Below are 23,270 nucleotides of genomic sequence, written 5' to 3'. Positions count from 1 at the left end.
TGGCCCTTCCCCTCCCTTTTTCACTGGGGCTGGACTCTAGCTGAGCCCTGTGGTTGGTTCTCTGCTCCTGCACATAGACACAGCCTGTGGGCTCCTTTCTCTGATAACTCTTTCTGCTGGGGAAAGAGCTCTTACCACAGTGTGTGAGTGAGTGAGTGTGTGTGCGCGTGTGTGAGCCGTTTCTATTCTGAAACGCTCAGAAAAGGGTTTGGGTAGCAGAGATGCATTTTCATTTCAGGATAAGCATGATCAAACTAAAGCCGGCACGTTTCTGTTGCCTGGGATTAATGTACGCCATCTGTGTTTTGGCTCTCCTCACGTCTCTTGTCCTCTTTTCCTTTGTCTGTTGGGGGTCGAGCTTCACCTTGACAGGTCTCTACAGAAAATCTGTTAAAAGGGGCTGCAGAGCAGCACAGGAGTATGGTCCTTAACAGATCAGGACCCCTTCTCAGTCAGGATGCTGCCCAGGACCTAGAGGATGGAGCAAGTGGGCTTCTCAAGGCCCCTCCAACTGCTCTGTGCTTAGGGGCACCTTTTATTGGTTCTAGATAGGAAGGGGCTGTTCTCCATCAACCCATTCCTGTTCTTTTTCTCCCCGTCTATGTACTTCCACTCCTTTCTCTGATTTTATGAAGGATCACAACCTATATATTAAGAGAAAAGATGGTGAAGTCTTTTTCTATTGAAGCATCTTAATTTTTCACATCCTATCTATTTGCTGAGGTCAGGTGATCTCTGGTATTCTGTTTAATTGACCATTCATCAAGCCCATGCTGTGGGCCAGGTGCTGTGCTAAGCACCCACAGTGCTGGGATAGGCAAGTGACTCTTCTTGCCTTGACGAAGGAGCCTGTGACAGCAGATGTGGCAGGAGCAGAGGGCCATATAGCCTCACACAGCCATGTTTTCTGGGGCCTGGTCAGGGTCCCCAGTGGGGGCCTGAGCACTGTGGTTCTGGCTCATTCCACAGACAGTTCTCACGGAGTGGGTCTCAGACTCTGGAGATGTAACACCTCCACAGTCCAGTGGCAGCAGCTCCGCTCTGCTGCTCAGAATGGGAGGGACCAGCTGATGTTGAGACACTGTTCTCCCCTGTTTCTGACAAATGCAAGTGGCTGGTATGGCCTGCACAGTGACACACCTCTGTCTAGTCTTCCCAGTAAATGCCCCTCATACATTCTCTCTTGGCCTGGTGTCCTGGCTAGATTGGAGCTCCTGACCAATCTCTCACTGAACACAGATCTAAACTTGCCAATGAGAACAGAGCCCATCCTGCTCCCAGAACTACCCAAGGCCTCTCCACTCACATCCTGCCATCCCATTCCTCATCCTTTTGTCCCATGAGGGACTTTGTAATAAGTGACTTAACTTTAGCAAAACAAAATTGTCTTAAGGTCTTGGGAGAGAGATGTTGCATCAGAGAATTTGCAAAGAGAGGCCAGGCTGTAAAGAAGGTTCTTCTGGACCTAAGGGACATGAACAGGAAGGAACTTTCCTCTCCCCTCTGGGGTCTGCTCTCTCCCACACATCTCACAAACAACTGACAAACTCTACTGATTTCTTTTTTAGCATAATCTAATGTGTTAGAGATGATTGTTCTTGATATGGTTACTGTGCTCTCAGGGGATTGGTTGGGCATTTAATCAGAAGATCTTTCCATAAACTGGGCTGGAGACATGGAGGTATCTTTTAGGGCATTTGGGGGAGAACTCAGCAAGGACAGGGGACGTAGGACCAGGAATATGCCCCTAATCAAGAGGGAACTGGGTTCTTAGGAACTGAACAGCAGGCACGAGCTCTCTAAGGCCATGTGTCTGGGTTCCCTTCCAGCCCACTCCACCTCGTCCTTCCAGCCCAAGGCCCAGTGCCCCCGTTCTCTGACTCCCAGCAACCTTTATGTGAGGACAGATTCTATACCAGACGTAGGTGTAAGTGACTGATAGAATGCCAGGGAGTTTCTCCCAAAAGGTTGTAGACTTTTGCAGAGCTTAAGCCATGAATCAAAAATCTAAGTCAGTAATTGGCAGACCCCAGGCCTCTGGGAGGTAGGGGAGAAGGGAACTGGTGGGATTGGTACGTGTGCAGGTCCTAGAGGTTCGAAGGCCAACATAGATTCTGCCTGTGGAGAATGCTGCAGGTTTGTTTTGGGTTTTTTTTTTTTTTTTTTTTCTACTTTCAGTAACATACAGAATGAGCTCCTGCCCTTCCAAGAAAAACCATTCATTCTGTATCCAATTTTGTATTGGGATTGTGACGCTGCATGACCCCGTTGTATTACAGATGGAGCAGCCCTGCAGTAAAGCTGGCAATGTCCTTAGATGACCCCACTCCACTTTCTGGGGGCCCTGGCAGCTCCACAGCATAGATGCTGTATGGGGACCTGTTCTCCTGCTGATGTAGGGACACTGCTACAGTTTAATCATTTCCCCGGAAATATGACCCTACAGGAGTCTCCTTATCAATGAGAATCTGGAAGGCTGCCTCCCTAGGGATGGGTAGCCTCACCACAGCCTTCTCTTAATCTTGAAAGAGGCCAAATGAGCAGGAGGTAACTCCTGCCCCCGGGGAGGAATGGAGTTGGTATTAGGCCCAAGGTTTCTTGAAATTACTACTTCAGGGAATATGGACTAGAGTCTGGAGGGCCCTGGAATGTTCGTGGGGAGCTCTGCTTTCACCCCCCTCTTCTACATTAGTAATTGACTCTCTTATTCTATTAATCATCTCCTTCCCGAGCCAGTGAAAGTCATCCTCACCCTGTACACCAGTGGTTTTTAAACTTTAGAGTGCATCAGGATCAGAGAGCCTTAAAACGTACACTGCTGTGCCCACCCCTGGTTTCTGATGTAGTAGCTCTTGGGTGGATCCCAAGAATTGGCCTTTCTTACTCATCCCCAGGTGCTGCTCTGGTCCAGGGATATATCTTGAGAGCCTCTGATCTACAGTGTCCCGTGACCCCTTAGCAGGTCCTCCAAAGTCAGGCCCTTCTTCCCTCCTCCGCTCTGACTTCAGGCCTCAGGGGTGTTCTTCACATCAGGCTTTTCATGTCTTTGGAACTTGGCATATACCAGCCCCTGTACCTGGCTTACTTTCTAGGTCTGACTGCCTGGAATTCATATTGAAGAACTTTCTTTTGTCTAATTTCACCGAATCTCAGCCATGTGATACTCACCTTGTAAGCGGGGTGACTGGCTTTCATCCATAAGTGATCTGGGTCAGGCTGGGGCAGAATTAGAAACATGTAGGGAAAGCATTGCCTGCTTGCCTAGAGCTCTCCTCCGTTGGCCTTGGCAATGTGTGTGAGGGCTCCTAGAATCACACTGGCCTTCTAATTTAGGGAGGAGAACTGCCAAAGCAAGTTAGCTCCCTCCCCGAAGTCCAAATTTCTGTCTGCACCAGTCCCAACTGCTGTCAGACAGCCTCCAACACCATAAAGGAAGCATGCCAATAGCTCATGAGACTGGGAGACCTGTCTGGGCAGGGCCACACCTCATCCATCCACCATCCCCCTGTTTCTGGCACAGGGCCTGGCACACCATGGGCACTTAGCAAGGATTTGCTGAATTACATTGAACATAGCTGCAAACACAGAATCCCATCTGTTCACTGATGGCATCCAGGGAATGTTTGATTGCTTTATGGGGTGCTGGGAGAGGTACCTTCTTGTGTCTCTTTGTGTCGTCTTGGGATGGAGTCAAGTTTGACTTCTAGTCCATAGCCCTTGTTAAGCCAACTCTCCTTTTTAGTTGGTGCCAGAAAGAAAACTAGAGCAAGATTTATAAAGTAGGTACAGAATAAATGTATAAAATAAAATAAATAAAGGCAGGGCAATGAAGGTGCTGGAGTAGACTTCAAAACTTTCACTGCTCATTTCCTTTGCCTACAGCTGGGCAGCGGAAAATGATTACATGAAAATTAAATTGTGCCAAGGGCTTTGGCTTGTCAGCCTCAATAAAAGTCTGATGCAGATAGAGGATCCTGTACCATCCATAGCCCTCCAGAGTATTTTGCAGGGCCTTTGGGGATCCCCCAAAGGCTTGAGAATGAGCTTACTTGAAAATCATCTACTTTTCACTGGTAAATTCTTTCAAAGAATTAAACCCACTCCTTCACTTTTTTTCTTGAAACTGATTTGGTTAATTTCATTGAAAGGATGGTTAAGAAAAAGTCCTCTTTTCTTCCTCGTGCTAATATTGAATCATAGAGCCACAAAGACTGCTAATTTTGAAATGTGCTGGGTAGGGCTTTCTACTGATTATGTTGCTATTGATTCAAACAGTCAAAAGTCTTTAGGATCATTTTTAGAGCAATGGCATGAGCAGGACTGAAACGGAAATCAGTCCAAGATAATGAACACCCCTGCTTAGAAATCATTAGGGCTGAGTCATGCTGGGAAGGCACTGTGCCTGGGAGTTGGCCCTGAGCTCAAGGGGGTTAGTGCTGAGTGGTCAGTCAGCTCCTGTACCCAGGGCTTGGTGTTCTCGATAAATGCTTGCCTGTGTTCAAGTCAATTTGACCAGTTAACAGGTGTTTTTTGTTGTCATTTTCTCACTGGAACATGGACATTTAAGAGAGCTTAATTAAGGGCTATGGAGTTGTTTGTTGTTCATTTTGGAGGCCAAGAACCCCTGGGTAGTTGAAGGAAGGGTGTAAGCAATCTACTTCCCTTTGGTGAATGGAAAGACTGCTTTCCTTGAACGTATGGTAGAGGTGACCCACAGGTCAAATCTGGCAGGCTGCAGGGTTTTGTATGACCCATGGGCTCAGAAGAGTTTTTCAATTTTTAAATGGTCAAAAGTAAAAATCAAAAGAAAATTTCATGATGTGTGAAAGTAATATGGATTCAGATTTTCTGCTTTTTCAGTATTCATAAATAATTTTTTTTGGAACATAGCCATATCCATTCATTTATGTATTATCTGTGGCTTGTTTCATGCTACAGTGGCAGAGTTGAATACTTGCAATGGAGACCATATGGCCTGCAAAACCCAAAATATTTACTATTTGGCTCTTTATAGATAAAGTTTGCTGACATCTGCTGTATGTATAGGCATAGAGGATATTGCTTCCCGCCAGGAGACCTCTCCCTGGAGGGTCTGTGTCCACAAGGTACAGCTCTTGCTACCTGCAGAGATGCGTGGTCTAAACCCTGCCTGATAGGATGATTGAGAACATTCAAGAAAGTGGTGATGAAATAAGATTCCACTCAAATCACATTTTTGTTATCTACAGAGATTTGGCCTTGATCAGATTTAAAGCATTTGATTAACCTACTAGAATATGCTTTTGGTGTTAAGACAGGTGACCAACTGGTTTATTCCATTGAGCAGCTCATTCTGTACTGGCCTTCTCCATTTCAACCTCCTCTTCCTCCCTGTCACCTGAATTGCTTAAGAGGTTTCAGCCTATTTTCCAGCTCCAGAGAGCAGGTTCTGGTCATCCTCTTGGCAAGATAAGAAATGGTCTGGCCTGTGGCCAACCTGGTCAGCTGTTCCTCTAGGGTAGAAGCATGCATCTGCTGCTTCTGATGTCTGGATGAGAGGCTGCATGGTGTCTGGGCCATCTGGGAGTTCTGGTTCCTGGACACCAGCATATGGAGCCTGGAAAATGCTTGGCTGATAAATGACATTTTTCGCTAGTTATTAGAATAACTGGTGGAGGGCAAGTTACTTTACTCACCACTCACCTGAATAGTCCCTGAAGCTTCTGCTACTTTTATATAATCACTCCTTCTGGTTGAGTAGGGCACTGGGGACATGATAAATGCCCATTGACCCAGCAGTATTATTATGCCTCATCTTTGGAGCTGACGTGCAGTCTGACTTTGCACAACAGGAGTTGATGGAGAGGGTCCACACTTCTTGTTCCTGTTGTTTCTCTACATCAATCTAGTCATAAACAATTCAACCCTGTGTCCTTAGCCAAGTGCCACTTTCATCTGATCTCCCAAATTATGCTCCAAATAACCCGCTCAACCATGTGTAAGTGATGCAACCACTGGAGATAGCCAGGGGGCATGAAGAAACCCTTCCCACCCACAACCAAACCAAAAGGACTCTGCAAGGTGCTCTCATGAAAATCAGAATATTTTAAATAGAAATTCAGTTGAAAAAGAATTGGTTGTGATGAGCAGCGGATATTGTATGTAAGCGATGAATCACTGAATTCTACCCCTGAAACTAATAAACTCTATGTTTAGAGAATTTAAAAACTCGAAACATTAAAAATAATCTTAAGAATAACAACAAAAAATTGGTTTTAAACCATAAATTTGCTTTTACTGCCATAATTTTGGGAGAATTTTGTTAGTTCCTAAGTGCCCAACTGGAGAATCTTTTTTTTTAATTTAATGACAGGAATGATGGGGACTAAGCAGTGTTAGAGATTTTCTCATTGTAGATGTGCAGACACAGCCTGATACAAAAAGGGTGTTTTGGTTGGGAAAACTCACTGAAGTGTCTATTTCCAGTCAATGAATATAAAATCCCAAACTTCTGCCTGCATTTTTCCCTGAGAAGGGAAAAATAAGAGCACTGATTTTGTGATTGTGTGCCTCTTCCTCCTATGACTTCTCTCCCTGCTCTGTGTCTGTTTCATTTAATTTCTATGCCTGTTGGTTCCCCCTCTGCAATGATTATCTCCTTGGAGGGGAGGTGCTCATCTTACTCAGCTTTAGCATTTCATAGGGCTGCTGGTTGAGTGCTTAGCACATAGTAGGTCCTCAGCAATGCCTGTGAGCCATATAAATAGGAGTATACGTAGAAGCGGGGTGGTGGACACTGGACCAAGAGTGGAAGGTGGGGAGTCTGGTCTTGTCTCTAACTCTGAATGGCTCTGAGCAAGGTGCTGAAGCTCTGAACCCGAAAATGTGCCTGACAGTAGTTGTCTCAACTCCCCAGTGGAATTGTGGTGAGGCTGAAAGGAGGGAATAGATATGCAAAAACCACTTTCAGTGGTGGAAAAAAACTGCATCAGGTTAGTTTGCTTGAATCAGAAGGTTGCAGGGGCTGGTCATGGATGGAGGTCAAACTAGAGGACACTGATGATGGACCCCCTTAAGCTCTGTTTCAGTGACATGGGGGAATAGTTGAATTCTCAACTTTCTTTTGAACCTGAATGCCACTGTGTCTAAGGGCCAGGCTCTGTGCCTCTGCCAATAGGGGCTGGGCTGGGGGGGGGGGGTGAGAGGACAGGGGCAGATTGTACAGACTGAGGACAAAGCCAGAGACATTCAAAACAGTCTCAGAGCCTTGCGGAAGTCTTAGAATGGCCCTGTTTTTGCCTGCTATTCTCCTGGTCACAAAAGAGCACAGACGAGTTACTATAGCAACAGTTCTCCTCTTGATGTGTCCATGTTAGGATGGAGGTGGAAAAGATTTTCTTATTAAAACAAGAAAGAAAGAAATTAGGTTTTCGGATATATTTGCCCTTCACCCAAAGTGTTGCTCCTTTTATGAGAAGGATAAAGAAGCAGCTGTTACTATCACAGATATGCTCCTAATTCCTAGCATTCAAATCTCCAAACTTTCATTTTAGATTTCGGCGCAGTTGATGACAGTCCAGATACATCTGAGAGGGATGCATTTTCTCAGGAGGCAAAACAGCATGAAAACAGGTGACGAGGGACCCTAAGGCTAGATGCTGCGAGCTTTGTCAACCACCGGCTGCCTTCTGGGTGGGGTGACCACACCACACCATCCCCCAGTTCTGTGCCCACCATGATGCTCAGCTGCTCCTCATATCAGCCCTTCCTTCTGGTCCCTGGGTCATGCTTGTCATGCTGTCGCCTGGGGCAATGCCTCTGTGGAGTGCTTCCTGGTTCCTGTGATACCGTGTGGGGGCAGCCCCCAGCAGGGCAGCCAAGGCAGGCTGCCAGAGCGCTCTGGCTGGGGACCAGTCCCTGCTGTGGCCAAGGACCTCTTCTTGGTTTTGGACTTTTCATCTAAGCTTATGTGACCACAGAAAGGACAAAAGGAAAGGGAGAGTGAATGGGTGCATGCATGTGCATGACCCTTTCCCTCTACATTAATTCTGCCTCAACAAGGACTTTCCTGTAAGAACGGAGACCTCTTGTGTGTGTTATCTGACCATCTTGCCTGTGTGAAGCCATCTTGAAGAGTCAGGTAAGGAGAAACTGCTGGTCTATGTGGAAGAGGAGACAGGGGCAGGTGCACACACAGCGAGCTGGAACCCAAGGGCCCTGGGCACAGGGAGTCGGGGGAGGTGAGCGACATAAAGGCTGACTTTCTCCCCTGCAGAGAAGAGCACAGGCAGAACTCTGCAGACTGGCTGACAGGATGCTGGCTGAGCCCAGGGCAGATGTGGGGGGCTACAGGACAAAGTCCCCCTGGAAGTCCCCACTAATGACAACCCTGGGAGTCTGGACCCTTTGCAAGGCTGGGACCCAGGGAGTATCCAAGGCCTAACGGGTGGCTTCCAGGACGCTGGGGGAGGCCTGCCCAGACCTGTCATAGGAATCAGAGGCGACATGTGATAGACTTGGGCGTACATCGGGTGGGGCTTACAAAAGAGACGTGTGGGTGGGCATAGGCAGCAGGATGCTAGTAGGGCAGGGCCGAGTCGTCCCACTCCAGCTGGGTGTGCCTGGCTCCGCTCTGCCCATGTCTGCCCTTGCCTATCCCTTCCTCCTCCTCTTCGTCTTCGCTGTCCTCTGACTCACTGCTGCTGGAGCTCACGTCTTCCTCTACTTCCTCCTCCTCCTCCTCCTCAGTCTCTTCTCCACGCCCTCGTTCTTCATGTTTCTGGATGTTGGGGAGAGAAGGGACATGCTCATTAGGGGCTGAGCAAAAGCCACTTTGGAACTTAACATGTTTCTCTCTCCACTAAGGCAACATTTTGGACCCCTGGAACAACTCTGCCTTCCCACTAAACCCATGGCACTGGGGAAAGGCCTCCTGAATGGGGAAGTCTTCTGGTGAAAGGCAAATCAGAGGGCTAAGGACCAAGAAGAAAGAGCAAATTCCAAGATCTGGACTCAAGGTAAATGGTGGGTTTTAAATACAAGACATCGAAGCCCATCCCTTTCAGGCCAGGGTTTGCTTTCCAGCATTTCTGGAGCCTCTCTGTATGGAGCTTTCCAAGTCTTAAATGTAGCTTAAATGCTCTTTTCTCATGGAGGAGCATTCAGCCCGTTTCCGGGTGAGATCATATTCTCTGGGAGCAGATGGTCTTCTAAGCCAAGGCGCAGGTGTGCTGCTCCTCAGAAACACTCCTTCGGAAAGGAAAGTTCATGATCTTCATTTTCCATGCCCCCTTCACTATCTGAGATTTATGTCCTCAAACTCAACCTCACTCTTTTCCAGTCCCAGTCCTGCCCGATTTTTGGTGATTCTAGGAAAATTTTAGTTCTGGATTTCTATTTTGAGTTGATGAAAGAGCCATAAGAGATGTATGCCCTTGCATGGTTGCCTCCCCTCCCTGGAGTGGCTTCTTTTCTACCTTGCCTGCCTGCCCCCATTCTAACACATTCCTCAAGGCCTCCCTTAGGCTAACCTCCTCCAGGAAATCTTTTCTGAACACTGCCACCTTGATGGCTTTCCCTGATCATGCTTCACTGACCTTTGGGAGCAGCAGGTTAGCCCTCAGTAACAACACTCATGCCCCGGGCTCACACTACTCCAGGCCTCGGGGCTTGTTTCCCACAGCCAAGGTTCTGCTCTCCGAGGGTGGAAATGCTGGTGTGCCCTAGGGCATGCTCAGCACTATACCTACACCCTATGCTACAAGCTGAGCTACAGCAGCAATGCTGGCTAGGATACCAGAGCATGAGGCCAACTCGGGGACCTTGGGGACCACATTGGGAGAATCTTCATGCCTCAGTGACTCCTTTGATCTTCCTCTGCTTTTCTATTCCTGCCTCTGCCACCACCGAGGACCCATGGGCAGCCCAAAGGGCACTGTGGTATTCGTATGTCCAGAGCTGGGGCCTTAGACACTTGTGGGTGGATGCTGGAAGTTGCTGGCTAACTGAAATGATAGGACGTTAGGATCCAGCAACCTTTAGTTAAATATTGGCACTGCTACTACCAGCTATCTTTCCTCTTGAACTTGGTTCCCACTCAAGAAGTGAGGATGAGAACTTGTTTCACGGGGACTGGTATATACAGAGCACCCTGTGCACTGTCTGACCTGATGGGGGCTCAGTGAATGGCAGGTATTGCTGTTGTGTTTTTGTTTTAGCCTATCTGAGCCTTTAAGTGAGCTCTGCAGGCAGCATGGAGCAAAGCCATCTAATTTACACTGTTAATCAGGAATTCAATACTGAGTCTTTAAGTGTTAGTCAGCTTTGAGTTAAATACTATGGGGGAGGCAAGGGAGAGACACCACATGGCTGCTTGCCTTAAGAAATGTCTGGTTCTGTTGGTAGGGTGAGAGCAATTCATGTATTTTTAATCAGTGAATGCAGCTGATGGGAAAATATGGTCCATGCAGGTGGAGTGGGCTGAAGGTGCTCAGAGAAGGCAAGGGTCAGTGGGGCTGGGCTAGTTGGCGCAGGGCTTCCAGCACAGGGAATATGGAGCTGGGGGAGGGGAAGCATCCTGCCTCAAGATTCCAGCCCCTGCATTAGGATCACCTCCATGGGGTTGACTGTGATCGTGAGCGCAGAGTCGTCCCAGTCCATCTCCGCTTCCTTGGCAGCCTCCGTCTCCTGGGTGAAGTGCTGGTGGGCAATCCGGACCCGGTACACGCCCATGGCCACGACAAACACCAGCATGCACACAGAAATGATGATGACCACTGTGGCGATGCTTGGGACCACTGGAATAAGGAAGGAATCCACATGACATGGTAAATGGAAAGACTAGCTCAGTCTTGGGATGGAATGTGAAGGAAACACGCATGTGTAGGTTAAAATCTGCCCTACCACTTCTCAGCTGCAGATAGAACTCTGGGCCAGCACCTCACCCTGCTTGGGTTTCACTTTCTTCGTCTCTATAATGAATTTAATAATTCTTACCCATGGGTACTTGTGAGGAATAAATCAAGTATTTGATGTACATTGTCTTCTGTCTTTTGCTTTCCCCTCAGATTCTGGTGTGGGGGTGGGGGGCTTCCACTGAAAGCCAGGCACTGTGGAATTTCACAGGGACAGACACACCAGACAGTGATACAAATGGCAAGACTGGAAGTGAAGTAAGGGTGAGAGATTGCAATATGGTGTGCACGTGTGTGTGTGTGTGTGTGATAGCACATAGGAAGGGGTTTGGGGAAAGCATCACATAGGCTGTGGCTCTGAATCAGGCCTCATAGGACTTGTTAGACTTTACCCTAGCACTCTGTACCAACCTCTGTTATACACTTGTAACTTCTTGCCCTAACTAGCCCCTTACTGAGGCTGTGAGGACCTCTGAGGTAGGGCCCACCGCTTTACCATTTCTGGGTCCCTCCTTCAGTTCTGGGCACCTATGGCTGCTGCACCATACCTGTTAGTGGATGGTCTTGAAGCACCATGACCACCTGATACCTTGAGGTCCTTCCTCCCATGCCACCTACCTGAACTTCGCTGGATGCTGTTCTGGGACTCAGGGTGGTGGACAGACTGCAGGAAGGGAGGCTGCACAATAAGGTGGTTGACGTGCTCCTTGTCTGAGACTCTGGCCTCATGGAGGACGCTGACCTAGGAAGAGAAGGGAGAGGTGCTGCTGACCAGGAGTGGCAGGTGGACCAAATGAACGAGGAATAAGTGGATAACTCTGAAATCCCCCTAATGATGGCAGGACCCACTCACCTCCAGGTTGAACTCATTGCTAGCATAACGTCCATTGAGTTCTGAGCACTTGACTCTGAACCGCCGGGCCTCAAGGGAACTTGGATGCCAGTTACGGTAGCGGATGTGATGCAACACCTGCTCATAGCGATTCATGGAGCCCACACCTGTGCCAAGAGACCACACCTGTCATAAGAAGGTAGAGGATGGGGGGGGGGATATAGGATGTGGCTTCTGGGACTTGTGGTTCTCCTGAATTTATCTAGGGTATGGGTTTAAGATGTTTAGGGGCAGATGATGCATGGATATGGAAGTTCTAAGGAGCCAACTGAACTGACCCACAGGCTTTCCAGATGCATTAGGTGCTGATCAGAATGGTCCCATCCTGTCAAATGCTGCTATATTATTTGCTGAGATCAAACATAAGAGAAAGCATGCACTCACTTTCTATGTAGCTCACTGAAGGAGGGGCTAGCAGTCCATGCTCTGAGGTCAAAGGTCCCTAACTGACACCTCCTCTACAGGTGACAGAGCACCATGACACTCATGACTCCAGCATGAAGGTACTCAGAGAGCACCAGGTTAAGGGACTGAGTGTGTTCTTACCATAGATAGAGTAGCCTGCTGTGGAATTGGTGGCATCCAGGTGTCGCTGATGGAGCTCACTGTGGTTGAGTTCTAAGCACTCCTGTCTTGGGTCCAGGTCCCCTCCAAGTACCAAAATGTCACAGAAATCTAAGTTGTGAAGCATTTCTTCTAAGACTGCTGATTTGGGGGCTGAGGGAAGATAGACATATGGGAAATACAGGCACAAGGACAACTCAGACAGCAGGCTTGCATGTCCTATTCCTCCTCTGTGACTGCACACCAGGGTCAGACTGGGTCAGGAGAAGAGACTGTGCCATCCCAACCACCATGGCTCAGATGGATGCCTAGGCATGCCCTGAGGTTGGGTGGCATAGATTTGTGTGAAGGGCATGAACATAATAGGCAAAAGCTGTGAATTTGTATACCAGCCATGGAGATACTTACAGTTAGATAAACTACACCTCTCAATTTCCTCATCTGTAAAGAGGGCAAGGGTCTTGAGAGGATTGAAGACCGTGTCTGGCACCTCGTAGGTGTGCAGTAAATGACAGTTCTTATTTGGGACCAGAGAGAAGTGCCCTCCTCGTTTTCCCCATGTGGTCCTGGTGTGTGTATCTGTCACCCCAGCAGACCCTGAGTTTTTCAAAGGCAGAAGCACTTTTTGTTTGTTTTTGTTTTTAATGACCAACTCCTCAATATCTAACCCAGGGGCTCATATGGCACATATTGCTACATATTGCTCAAATAGAGAAGCACAATTAATTAAATTATATATATATATATATATATATATATATATATATCTCCAAGTAGGGGGGAAAAATATATATATATATATATTTTTTTTTTCCCCACTTGGAAACCTTACTTGGCAATCTGTTGGTCAGTCTAGCAATCCTGGCCTGATTTTATGGCCCCAAATTTCCTAAAGAGACATCTGAGTATTTGAATGCTAGACACATTGGCATTCTCAGCTTAGAGAATGCCATCTTCTGGGGAAGATGGCAGAGTAAAAGGACCCTAAGTTTACCTCATCCCACGGACATACCTAGGTAATACCTAGGAAAACAACCTGAAAACAACCTGAAGGCTGGCAGAACAAATTCCACAACTAAATGTAGGAAACAGACACATGAGAGAGGGTAGGAAGGGAAGAGATGTAGTCAGGAGCTAAATGGGTCTGTGGGAAGGAGGGGTGCCACAGACATAGAAAGGGGAAAAACACAGATCCTCATACCAAACACTCCAGGCACATGGAAGACAAATCCCCATAATATTTGGCTTTGAAAACCAGCTGGGCATAATTTCATGATTTGTTACAAGCAGTAGGGCTTAATACTGGGAACATTAAAAATCAGTGGGCTTGGCTCTGGGAGAGTGGAAGATGAGAGGAAGCTTAGTCCCTTCCCCTATAGAGGAAGCACAACAAACAGCCTATGAAAATATAGCATAGAAGCAGCAGTTTGAAAAATGCCTGGGTTATATGGAAGGGAGGTTTGTTTACCAATCTCAGAGCATGTGTCAAAGGGACAGATCACTGGGCAACTCTTCCAGGCATGTGGGCACCATCCCCTCCCCCACACTCCCCACCTAGAGACACAGACACCTGAGGGAACCAGCACAGTGCCAACAGATGCTACCCAAATTGCTAACAGTGCAATGATACCCAGGTTCTCCTGCAGACATGCCCTCTCCAGTGAGGCCTCCACTCCCTCCCATTGCATAAATCTTCCTAAAACCAAGTTCTCTGCACCAAGTTCTCCTGCTGATCAGCTCCCTCCAATATGACCCTGGCCAGAGCCCCTCCAAAGTGGTGCCACAGGCCTGGCACTGTGCAAGCTACCCTGAAAGGGACCAACACCAATCCCAAGTGATTCCTGCCCCAGGGAGAAGGGAAGATAACCACACATACCAAGCCTCAGCCCCAAAAGTAGGCTGGGGGCAGACCTCTGGTCTGACTTTTTGGCCCCAACCACCAACCAGTGTCTTAAGGAACAACTCAGGGAAATCACCCTGCAGGTTGATGCTACTGTATCTCTGACAAATGCTTGGTCTGATTCAACTCAAGCCCAATACCCACCCAGACTGACTTAACACCACAGGGAAAACCCTGCTCACAATAGGCAAAGAAAGCTGTCGCAGACCACTGGGCTGAAGGCAAAAGCAGCTCAGCCATGGCCATAGGTCACACAGAACACACATAGGAGATACTATCGAAGCCCCAGTTTCTGGTGAACAGGGGACACTACAGGGCACTACAGGACATGTTGATTAGGCCACTACTTTCAAGAGCAGGAGACCTTGTGGACTCTCCCAACACACAAAAACACACAGAGGTATAGATAAAATGAGGGGAGAGAGGAATATGTCCTAAATGAAAGAACAGAACAAAATCACAGCAAGAGACCTAAGCAAAAATGAAGAGTACTATTCAGATGCTTAACCGGCTGAGCCACCCAGGAACCGCAAAGAAAAAATTTTAAAAACAGCAAGAGCAAAGAAAAGAGTTACATATAAAGAAAACCCATAAGGCTATCAGCTAATTTTTTAGCAGAAAGTTTGCAGGCCAGAAGGGAGGGGCATGACATGTTCAAAGTCCTGAAAGGAAAAAAATCTGCAGCCAGGAATACTCTATCCAGCAAGGCTATAATTCAGAACAGAAAGAGAAGTTGAGTTTCCCAGAAAAACACAAGTTAAAAGAATTTATGACAACTAAACCAGCCCTACAAGAAATGTTACAGGAAATTTGCTGCATGGAGTAAGAAAAGTAAGAAGCACAAAAGCAATAAAAATAAAGTATATCTATAAAAATCAGTCAAGGAACTAAAAAAATAAAAGTCTACAAAATATGACACCATGTACCTAAACTGTGGGGGTGGGAGGGTGGAGTAAATAATGGGTTCAAACTTAAGTGACCAACAACTTAATATAGATTGATATATGCAGAAGATGTTATTTATAAACCTAATGATAACCATAAATCAAGAACCAGAAGAGATATGCAAAACATAAAGAGAAAGGAATCCAAGTATATCACTAAAGAAAGTCAATACCCCATGTGAGAAGGGAGCAAGAGAAGAAAGGAACAAATGAGAACTACAAAAAGAACCATAAAGCAAGTAACAAAATGGCAATAAGTACATACCTATCAATAATTATTTTAAATGGACTAAATGTTCCAACAAAAAACACAGGGTGGTTGAAGGGATAAAAACCCACACCCTATCTCTATACTGCCTACAAGAGACTCATTTTTGACCTAAAAATACATGCAGATTGCAAGTGAGAGGATGAAAAAGCACTTACCATGCAAATGGAAGTGAAAAGCAAGCCAGAATAGCAATACTCATATCTGACAAAATAGACTTTAAAGCAAAGACTGTAACAAGAGACAAAGAAGGACATTTCAATAATCAGGGAAATAATCAAACAAGATGATATAACAATTATAAATATTTATTTATTTTTTTTTTAATTTTTTAAAAGATTTTATTTATTTATTTGACAGAGAGAGATCACAAGTAGGCAGAGAGGCAAGCAGAGAGAGAGGAGGAAGCAGGCTCCCTGCTGAGCAGAGAGCCCGATGTGGGACTCGATCCCAGGACCTGAGATCATGACCTGAGCCGAAGGCAGCGGCTTCACCCACTGAGCCACCCAGGCGCCCCCAATTATAAATATTTATAATCCCAACATAGGAGCACCTAAATACACAGAGCAGCAAGCAGGTAACAAACGAAGTAATCAATAGTACAATAGCAATAGGGGACTACAGTACCTCACTTACATTGATGGATACATTATCTCAACAGAAAATCATCAAGGTAATAGTGGCTTTGAATGACACATTGGACTAGACGAATTTAACAAACATTCAGAATATTCCATCCTAAAACAGCAGCATATATATTCTTTCTAGTGCACATGGAACATTCTCCAGAATAAATCACATAGTAGGCCACAAAACAAGCATAATAAAAAACATAATAATGGAGGTTAAATTATGGGCTACTAAACAATGAATGGGCCAACCTAGAAATCAAAGAGGAAATAAAAAAAAATACATGGAGACAAATGAAAACAAAACAGTCCAAAATTTTAGGATGCAGCAAAAGCTGTTCTAAGAGGGAAGTTTTATTGGGCTGCCGCAAGAAGGAAGAAAAATCTCAAAAAAAAAAAAAAACAAAAAAAACCCTTCACCTTATGGAACTAGAAAAAGAACAACAAACAAAACCCAGAACTATCAAAAGGAAATAGTAATGACTAGAGCAGAAATAAATGATATAGATACTAGAAAAAAAAAATAGAACAATGAAATCAGGAGTTGGTTTTTCGAAAAGATCAAGACAATTAAGAATCCTTTGTTACACTCATCCAAAAAATAAAAACAAGAAAGAGCTTAAAATAAAAGAGAAAAAACAGCCAAGACTATGAAATACAAAGGGTTGTAAGAGAATATTTATGACAAATCATATGCCAACAAATTAGATAACCTAGAAGAAATGGATAAATTCCTAGAAACCTATAACTTCTCAAAACAGAATCAGGAAGAACAGAAAATTTGAGCATGCCAATTACCAGCAATGAAACTGAATCAGTAATCAAATACCTCCCAACAAACAAATGTCCAGGACCACATGCTTCACAGGTGAATTCTTTTAAACATTTAAAGAAGAGTTAATACCTATTCTCCTCAAAGTATTCCCAAAAAAAGTGAAGGAAAGCATCCAAATTCATTCTATGATATCAGCATCACCCTGATACCAAAACCAGATAAAGACACTATAAAAAAATAAAACTATAGGCCCATATTCCTGATGAGCATAGATGCAAAAATCCTCAACAATACATTAACAAACCAAATCCAACAATACATTAAAGAAATCAGTCACCATGATCAAGTTGGATTTATTCCTGGGATGCAAGAGTGGTTCAGTATTCACATATCAATGTATATCACATCAATAAGAGAAAAGGATAAAAACCATATGATCATCTCAATAGCTGCAGAAAAAGCATCTGACAAAGTACAGCATCCATTCATGATAAAAAGAATCAAGAAAGTAGGGTTAGAGGGAAGAAACCTCAATATAATAAAGGCTATATAGGAAAAATCCACAGGTATATCATATTCATTGGTGAAAAACAAAATTTTTCCCTAGACAATATCCACTCTTAACCACTTTTATTCAACACAGTACTGGAAGTCCTAGCCACAGCAATCATAACAAAAAGAAATAAAAGGCAGCCAGGTTGTTAAGGAAGAAGTAAAACTTTTGAGTATTTGCAGATGACATGATACTATGTCTAGAAAGCCCTACAGATTCCACCAAAAAACTACTAGAAATGATAAATGAATTCAGTATGGTTGCAAAGTAGAAAATCAATATACAGAAATTGCTTGAATTTCTATACACTAATAACAAAACAGCAGAAAAAGGAAATTAAGAAAATAATCTCATTTGGGATTCCTGGGTGGCTCAGTTGGTTAAGAGTGTACCAAAAAATCCTAAAATTTGTATGGAACCAGAAAAGACCCTGAATCACCAAGGAGATGTTGAAAAAGAAAAACAAAGCTGGGGCATCATGTTGCCTGACTTCAAGCTTTATTACAAAGCTGTGATCACCAAGATAGCATGGCACTGGCACAAAAACAGACACATAGACGATGGAACAGAATAGAGAGCCCAGATACGGATGCTCAACTCTGGTCAAATAATCTTCGACAAGGCAGGAAAAAATACCCAATGGAAAAAAGACAGTCCTTTTAATAAATGGTGCTGGGAAAACTGGACAGCTATATACAGAAAATGAAATTCAACCATTCTCTTACACCATACACAAAGATAAAGTCAAAATGGATGAAAGACCTCAGTGTGAGGCAGGCATCCATCAAAATCCTAGAGGGGAACATAGGCAGTAACCTCTTCGACATTGGCCATAGCAACTTCTTTCAAGACATGTCTCCAAAGGCAAGGGAAGCATGAGCAAAAATGAACTTTTGGGACTTCATCAAGATAAAGAGCTTCTCCACAGCAAAGGAAACAGTCAACAAAACAAAGAATGGGAGAAGATATTTTCAAATGACACTACAGACAAAGGGCTGATATCCAAGATCTATAAAGAACTTCTCAAACTTAATACCCAAAGAACAAGTCAAAAAGTGGGCAGAAAACTTGAGAAGATACTTCTCCAAAGAAGACATACAAATGGCCAACAGACACATGAAAAAGTGTTCATCATCATTAGCCTTCAGGGAAATTCAAATCAAAACCACATTGATATACCACCTTACACCAGTTAGAATGGCCAAAATCAGCAAGGCAAGAAACAACAAATGTTGGAGAGGATGTGGAGTAAAGGGAATGCAAGTTGGCACAGCCACTTTGGAAAACAGTATGGAGGTTCTTCAAAAAATTAAAAATAGAACTACCTTATGACCCAGCAATTGCACCACTGGGTATTTACCCCAAAGATACAGGTGTAGTGAAGAGAAGGGCCGTCTGTACCCCAGTGGTCATAGCAGCAATGTCCACAATAACAAAACTCTGGAAAGAGCCGAGATGCCCTTCAACTGACAAATGGATAAAGAAGATATCATCCAGGGAGGAGTCAAGATGGCGGAGAAGTAGCAGGCTGAGACTACTTCAGCTAGCCGGAGATCAGCTAGATAGCTTATCTAAAGATTGCAAACACCTGAAAATCCATCGGTAGATCGAAGAGAAGAAGAACAGCAATTCTGGAAACAGAAAAACAACCACTTTCTGAAAGGTAGGACCAGCGGAGAAGTGAATCCAAAGCGACGGGAAGATAGACCCCGGGGGGAGGGGCCGGCTCCCGGCAAGCGGCGGAGCAACGGCGCACAAAATCAGGACTTTTAAAAGTCTGTTCCGCTAAGGGACATCGCTCCAGAGGCTACCCGGGGCGAAGCCCACGCGGGGTCAGCGTGGTCTCAGGTCCCGCAGGGTCATAGAAGGATCGGGGGTGTCTGAGTGTCGCAGAGCTTGCGGGTATTGGAACAGGAAAGCCGGCTACAGAGACAGAGCCGACAGTAAGCTCACAGCTCGGTGTTACCTTGAACCGGTCGCAGGCTCGGTGAGCTCGGAGCGCGGACGGAGGTCAGGCAGACGGGAGTAACTGGGCGCTGTTCTCTGAGGGCGCACTGAGGAGTGGAGCCCCAGGCTCTCGGCTCCTCCAGGCCGGCGACCAGGAGGCCGCCATTTGTATTCCCGTCCTCCGGAACTCTACGGAAAGCGCTCAGGGAACAAAAGCTCCTGAAAGCAAACCCGAGCGGATTACTCACCCCGGCCCATGGTAAGGGCGGTGTAATTCCGCCTGGGCCAAAGACACTTGAGAATCACTACAACAGGCCCCTCCCCCAGAAGATCAACAAGAAATCCAGCCGAGACCAAGTTCACCTACCAAGGAGTGCGGTTTCAATACCAAGGAGAGCAGCGGAATTCCAGAAGAGGAGAAAGCCAAGCACGGAACTCATGGCTTTTTCCCTGTGATTTTTTTTAGTCTTGCAGTTAATTTAATTTTTTTCTTTTTCATTTTTTGTTTTTTTTTCTCGCCATCAGGTAAATTTTTTTTTTTACCTTTTACCTTTTTCTTTTTTAACGTTTTTTAACTAGTTTATCTAATATATATATTTTTTCTTTTTTGTATTTTTCTTATGTGTTTTCTTTTTTTTAAATTTTTTTCTTTTCTTTTTTTTTTTCCTTTTTCTTTTTTTTTTCTTTCTTCCTTTTTGAACCTCTTTTTATCCCCTTTCTCCCCCCTCACGATTTGGGATCTCTTCTAATTTGGTTAAAGCATATTTTCCTGGGGTTGTTGCCACCCCTTTAGTATTTTACTTGCTCCTTCATATACTCTTATCTGGACAAAATGACAAGACGGAAAAATTCAACACAAAAAAAAAGAACAAGAGGCAGTACCGAAGGCTAGGGACCTAATCAATACAGACATTGGTAATATGTCAGATCTAGAGTTCAGAATGACAATTCTCAAGGTTCTAGCCGGGCTCGAAAAAGGCATGGAAGATATTAGAGAAACCCTCTCGAGGGATATAAAAGCCCTTTCTGGAGAAATAAAAGAACTAAAATCTAACCAAGTTGAAATCAAAAAAGCTATTAATGAGGTGCAATAAAAAATGGAGGCTCTCACTGCTAGGATAAATGAGGCAGAAGAAAGAATTAGTGATCTAGAAGACCAAATGACAGAGAATAAAGAAGCTGAGCAAAAGAGGGACAAACAGCTACTGGACCACGAGGGGAGAATTCGAGAGATAAGTGACACCATAAGACGAAACAACATTAGAATAATTGGGATTCCAGAAGAAGAAGAAAGAGAGAGGGGAGCAGAAGGTATACTGGAGAGAATTATTGGGGAGAATTTCCCCAATATGGCAAAGGGAACGAGCATCAAAATTCAGGAGGTTCAGAGAACGCCCCTCAAAATCAATAGGAATAGGCCCACACCCTGTCACCTAATAGTGAAATTTACAAGTCTCAGTGACAAAGAGAAAATCCTGAAAGCAGCCCGTGAAAAGAAGTCTGTAACATAAAATGGTAAAAATATCAGATTGGCAGCTGACTTATCCACAGAGACCTGGCAGGCCAGAAAGAGCTGGCATGATATTTTCAGAGCACTAAACGAGAAAAACATGCAGCCAAGAATACTATATCCAGCTAGGCTATCATTGAAAATAGAAGGAGAGATTAAAAGCTTCCAGGACAAACAAAAACTGAAAGAATTTGCAAACACCAAACCAGCTCTACAGGAAATATTGAAAGGGGTCCTCTAAGCAAAGAGAGAGCCTACAAGTGGTAGATCAGTAAGGAACAGAGACCATATACAGTAACAGTCACCTTACAGGCAATACAAAGGCACTAAATTCATATCTCTCAATAGTTACCCTGAATGTTAATGGGCTAAATGCCCCTGTCAAAAGACACAGGGTATCAGAATGGATAAAAAAACAAAACCCATCTATATGTTGCCTCCAAGAAACTCATTTTAAGCCTGAAGACACCTCCAGATTTAAAGTGAGGGGGTGGAAAAGAATTTACCGTGCTAATGGACATCAGAAGAAAGCAGGAGTGGCAATCCTTATATAAGATCAATTAGATTTTAAGCCCAAGACTATAATAAGAGATGAGGAAGGACACTATATCATACTCAAAGGGTCTGTCCAACAAGAAGATCTCACAATTTTAAATATCTATGCCCCCAACGTGGGAGCAGCCAACTATATAAACCAATTAATAACAAAATCAAAGAAACACATCAACAATAATACAATAATAGTAGGGGACTTTAACACTCCCCTCCCTGAAATGGACAGATCATCCAAGCAAAAGATCAGCAAGGAAATAAAGGCCTTAAACGACACTCTGGACCAGATGGACATCACAGATATATTCAGAACATTTCATCCCGAAGCAACAGAATACACATTCTTCTCTAGTGCACATGGAACATTCTCCAGAATAGATCACATCCTCGGTCCTAAATCAGGACTCAACCGGTATCAAAAGATTGGGATCATTCCCTGCATATTTTCAGACCACAATGCTCTAAAGCTAGAACTCAACCACAAAACGAAGTTTGAAAAGAACCCAAATACATGGAGACTAAACAGCATCCTTCTAAAGAATGAATGGGTCAACCGGGAAATTAAAGAAGAATTGAAAAAAATCATGGAAACAAATGATAATGAAAATACAATGGTTCAAAATCTGTGGGACACAACAAAGGCAGTCCTGAGAGGAAAATATATAGCGGTACAGGCCTTTCTCAAGAAACAAGAAACGTCTCAGTTACACAACCTAACCCTACACCTAAAGGAGCTGGAGAAAGAACAAGAAAGAAACCCTAAGCCCAGCAGGAGAAGAGAAATCATAAAGATCAGAGCAGAAGTCAATGAATAGAAACCAAAAAAACAATAGAACAAATCAACGAAACTAGGAGCTGGTTCTTTGAAAGAATTAATAAAATTGATAAACCCCTGGCCCGACTTATCAAAAAGAAAAGAGAAAGGACCCAAATAAATAAAATCATGAATGAAAGAGGAGAGATCACAACTAACACCAAAGAAATACAAACTATTATAAGAACATACTATGAGCAACTCTACGCCAATAAATTTGACAATCTGGAAGAAATGGATGCCTTCCTAGAAACATATAAACTACCACAACTGAACCAGGAAGAAATAGAAAGCCTGAACAGACCCATAACCAGTAAGGAGATTGAAACAGTCATTAAAAATCTCCAAACAAACAAAAGCCCAGGGCCAGACGGCTTCCCGGGGGAATTCTACCAAACATTTAAAGAAGAACTAATTCCTATTCTCCTGAAACTGTTCCAAGAAATAGAAATGGAAGGAAAACTTCCAAACTCATTTTATGAGGCCAGCATCACCTTGATCCCAAAACCAGACAAGGATCCCATCAAAAAAGAGAGCTATAGACCAATATCCTTGATGAACACAGATGCGAAAATACTCAACAATATACTAGCTAATAGGATTCAACAGTACATTAAAAAGATTATTCACCACGACCAAGTGGGATTTATTCCAGGGCTGCAAGGTTGGTTCAACATCTGCATATCAATCAGTGTGATACAACACATCAATAAAAGAAAGAACAAGAACCATATGATACTCTCAATAGATGCTGAAAAAGCATTTGACACAGTACAGCATCCCTTCCTGATCAAAACTCTTCAAAGTGTAGGGATAGAGGGCACATACCTCAATATCATCAAAGCCATCTGTGAAAAACCCACTGCAAATATCATTCTCAATGGAGAAAAACTGAAAGCTTTTCCGCTAAGGTCAGGAACACGGCAGGGATGTCCATTATCACCACTGCTATTCAACATAGTACTAGAGGTCCTAGCCTCAGCAATCAGACAACAAAAGGAAATTAAAGGCATCCAAATCGGCAAAGAAG

General features: G+C 44.4%; 1 protein-coding gene across 1 annotated transcript in view; it reads right to left on the bottom strand.

Annotated features, from left to right (window-relative positions):
* Positions 1–338: 338 nt before the first annotated feature.
* The window catches only part of CLSTN2 (calsyntenin 2), a 608,204-nt gene continuing 585,272 nt past the window's right edge, over positions 339–23,270 (bottom strand). The window contains exons 13-17 of the mRNA XM_032334718.1: positions 12,331–12,501; positions 11,746–11,891; positions 11,511–11,634; positions 10,591–10,775; positions 339–8,758 (exon numbers count right to left, since the gene is read on the bottom strand). Coding sequence (XP_032190609.1) covers positions 8,558–8,758; positions 10,591–10,775; positions 11,511–11,634; positions 11,746–11,891; positions 12,331–12,501 — 827 coding nt within the window. The 3' untranslated portion in view covers positions 339–8,557. The remainder of the gene's footprint in view (positions 8,759–10,590; positions 10,776–11,510; positions 11,635–11,745; positions 11,892–12,330; positions 12,502–23,270) is intronic.

Source organism: Mustela erminea, chromosome 1, assembly GCF_009829155.1.
Source record: "Mustela erminea isolate mMusErm1 chromosome 1, mMusErm1.Pri, whole genome shotgun sequence".
Taxonomy (NCBI): domain Eukaryota; kingdom Metazoa; phylum Chordata; class Mammalia; order Carnivora; family Mustelidae; genus Mustela; species Mustela erminea.
Note: the sequence above shows the minus strand (reverse complement) of the source record. Positions and strands in the feature narration are given on the sequence as shown.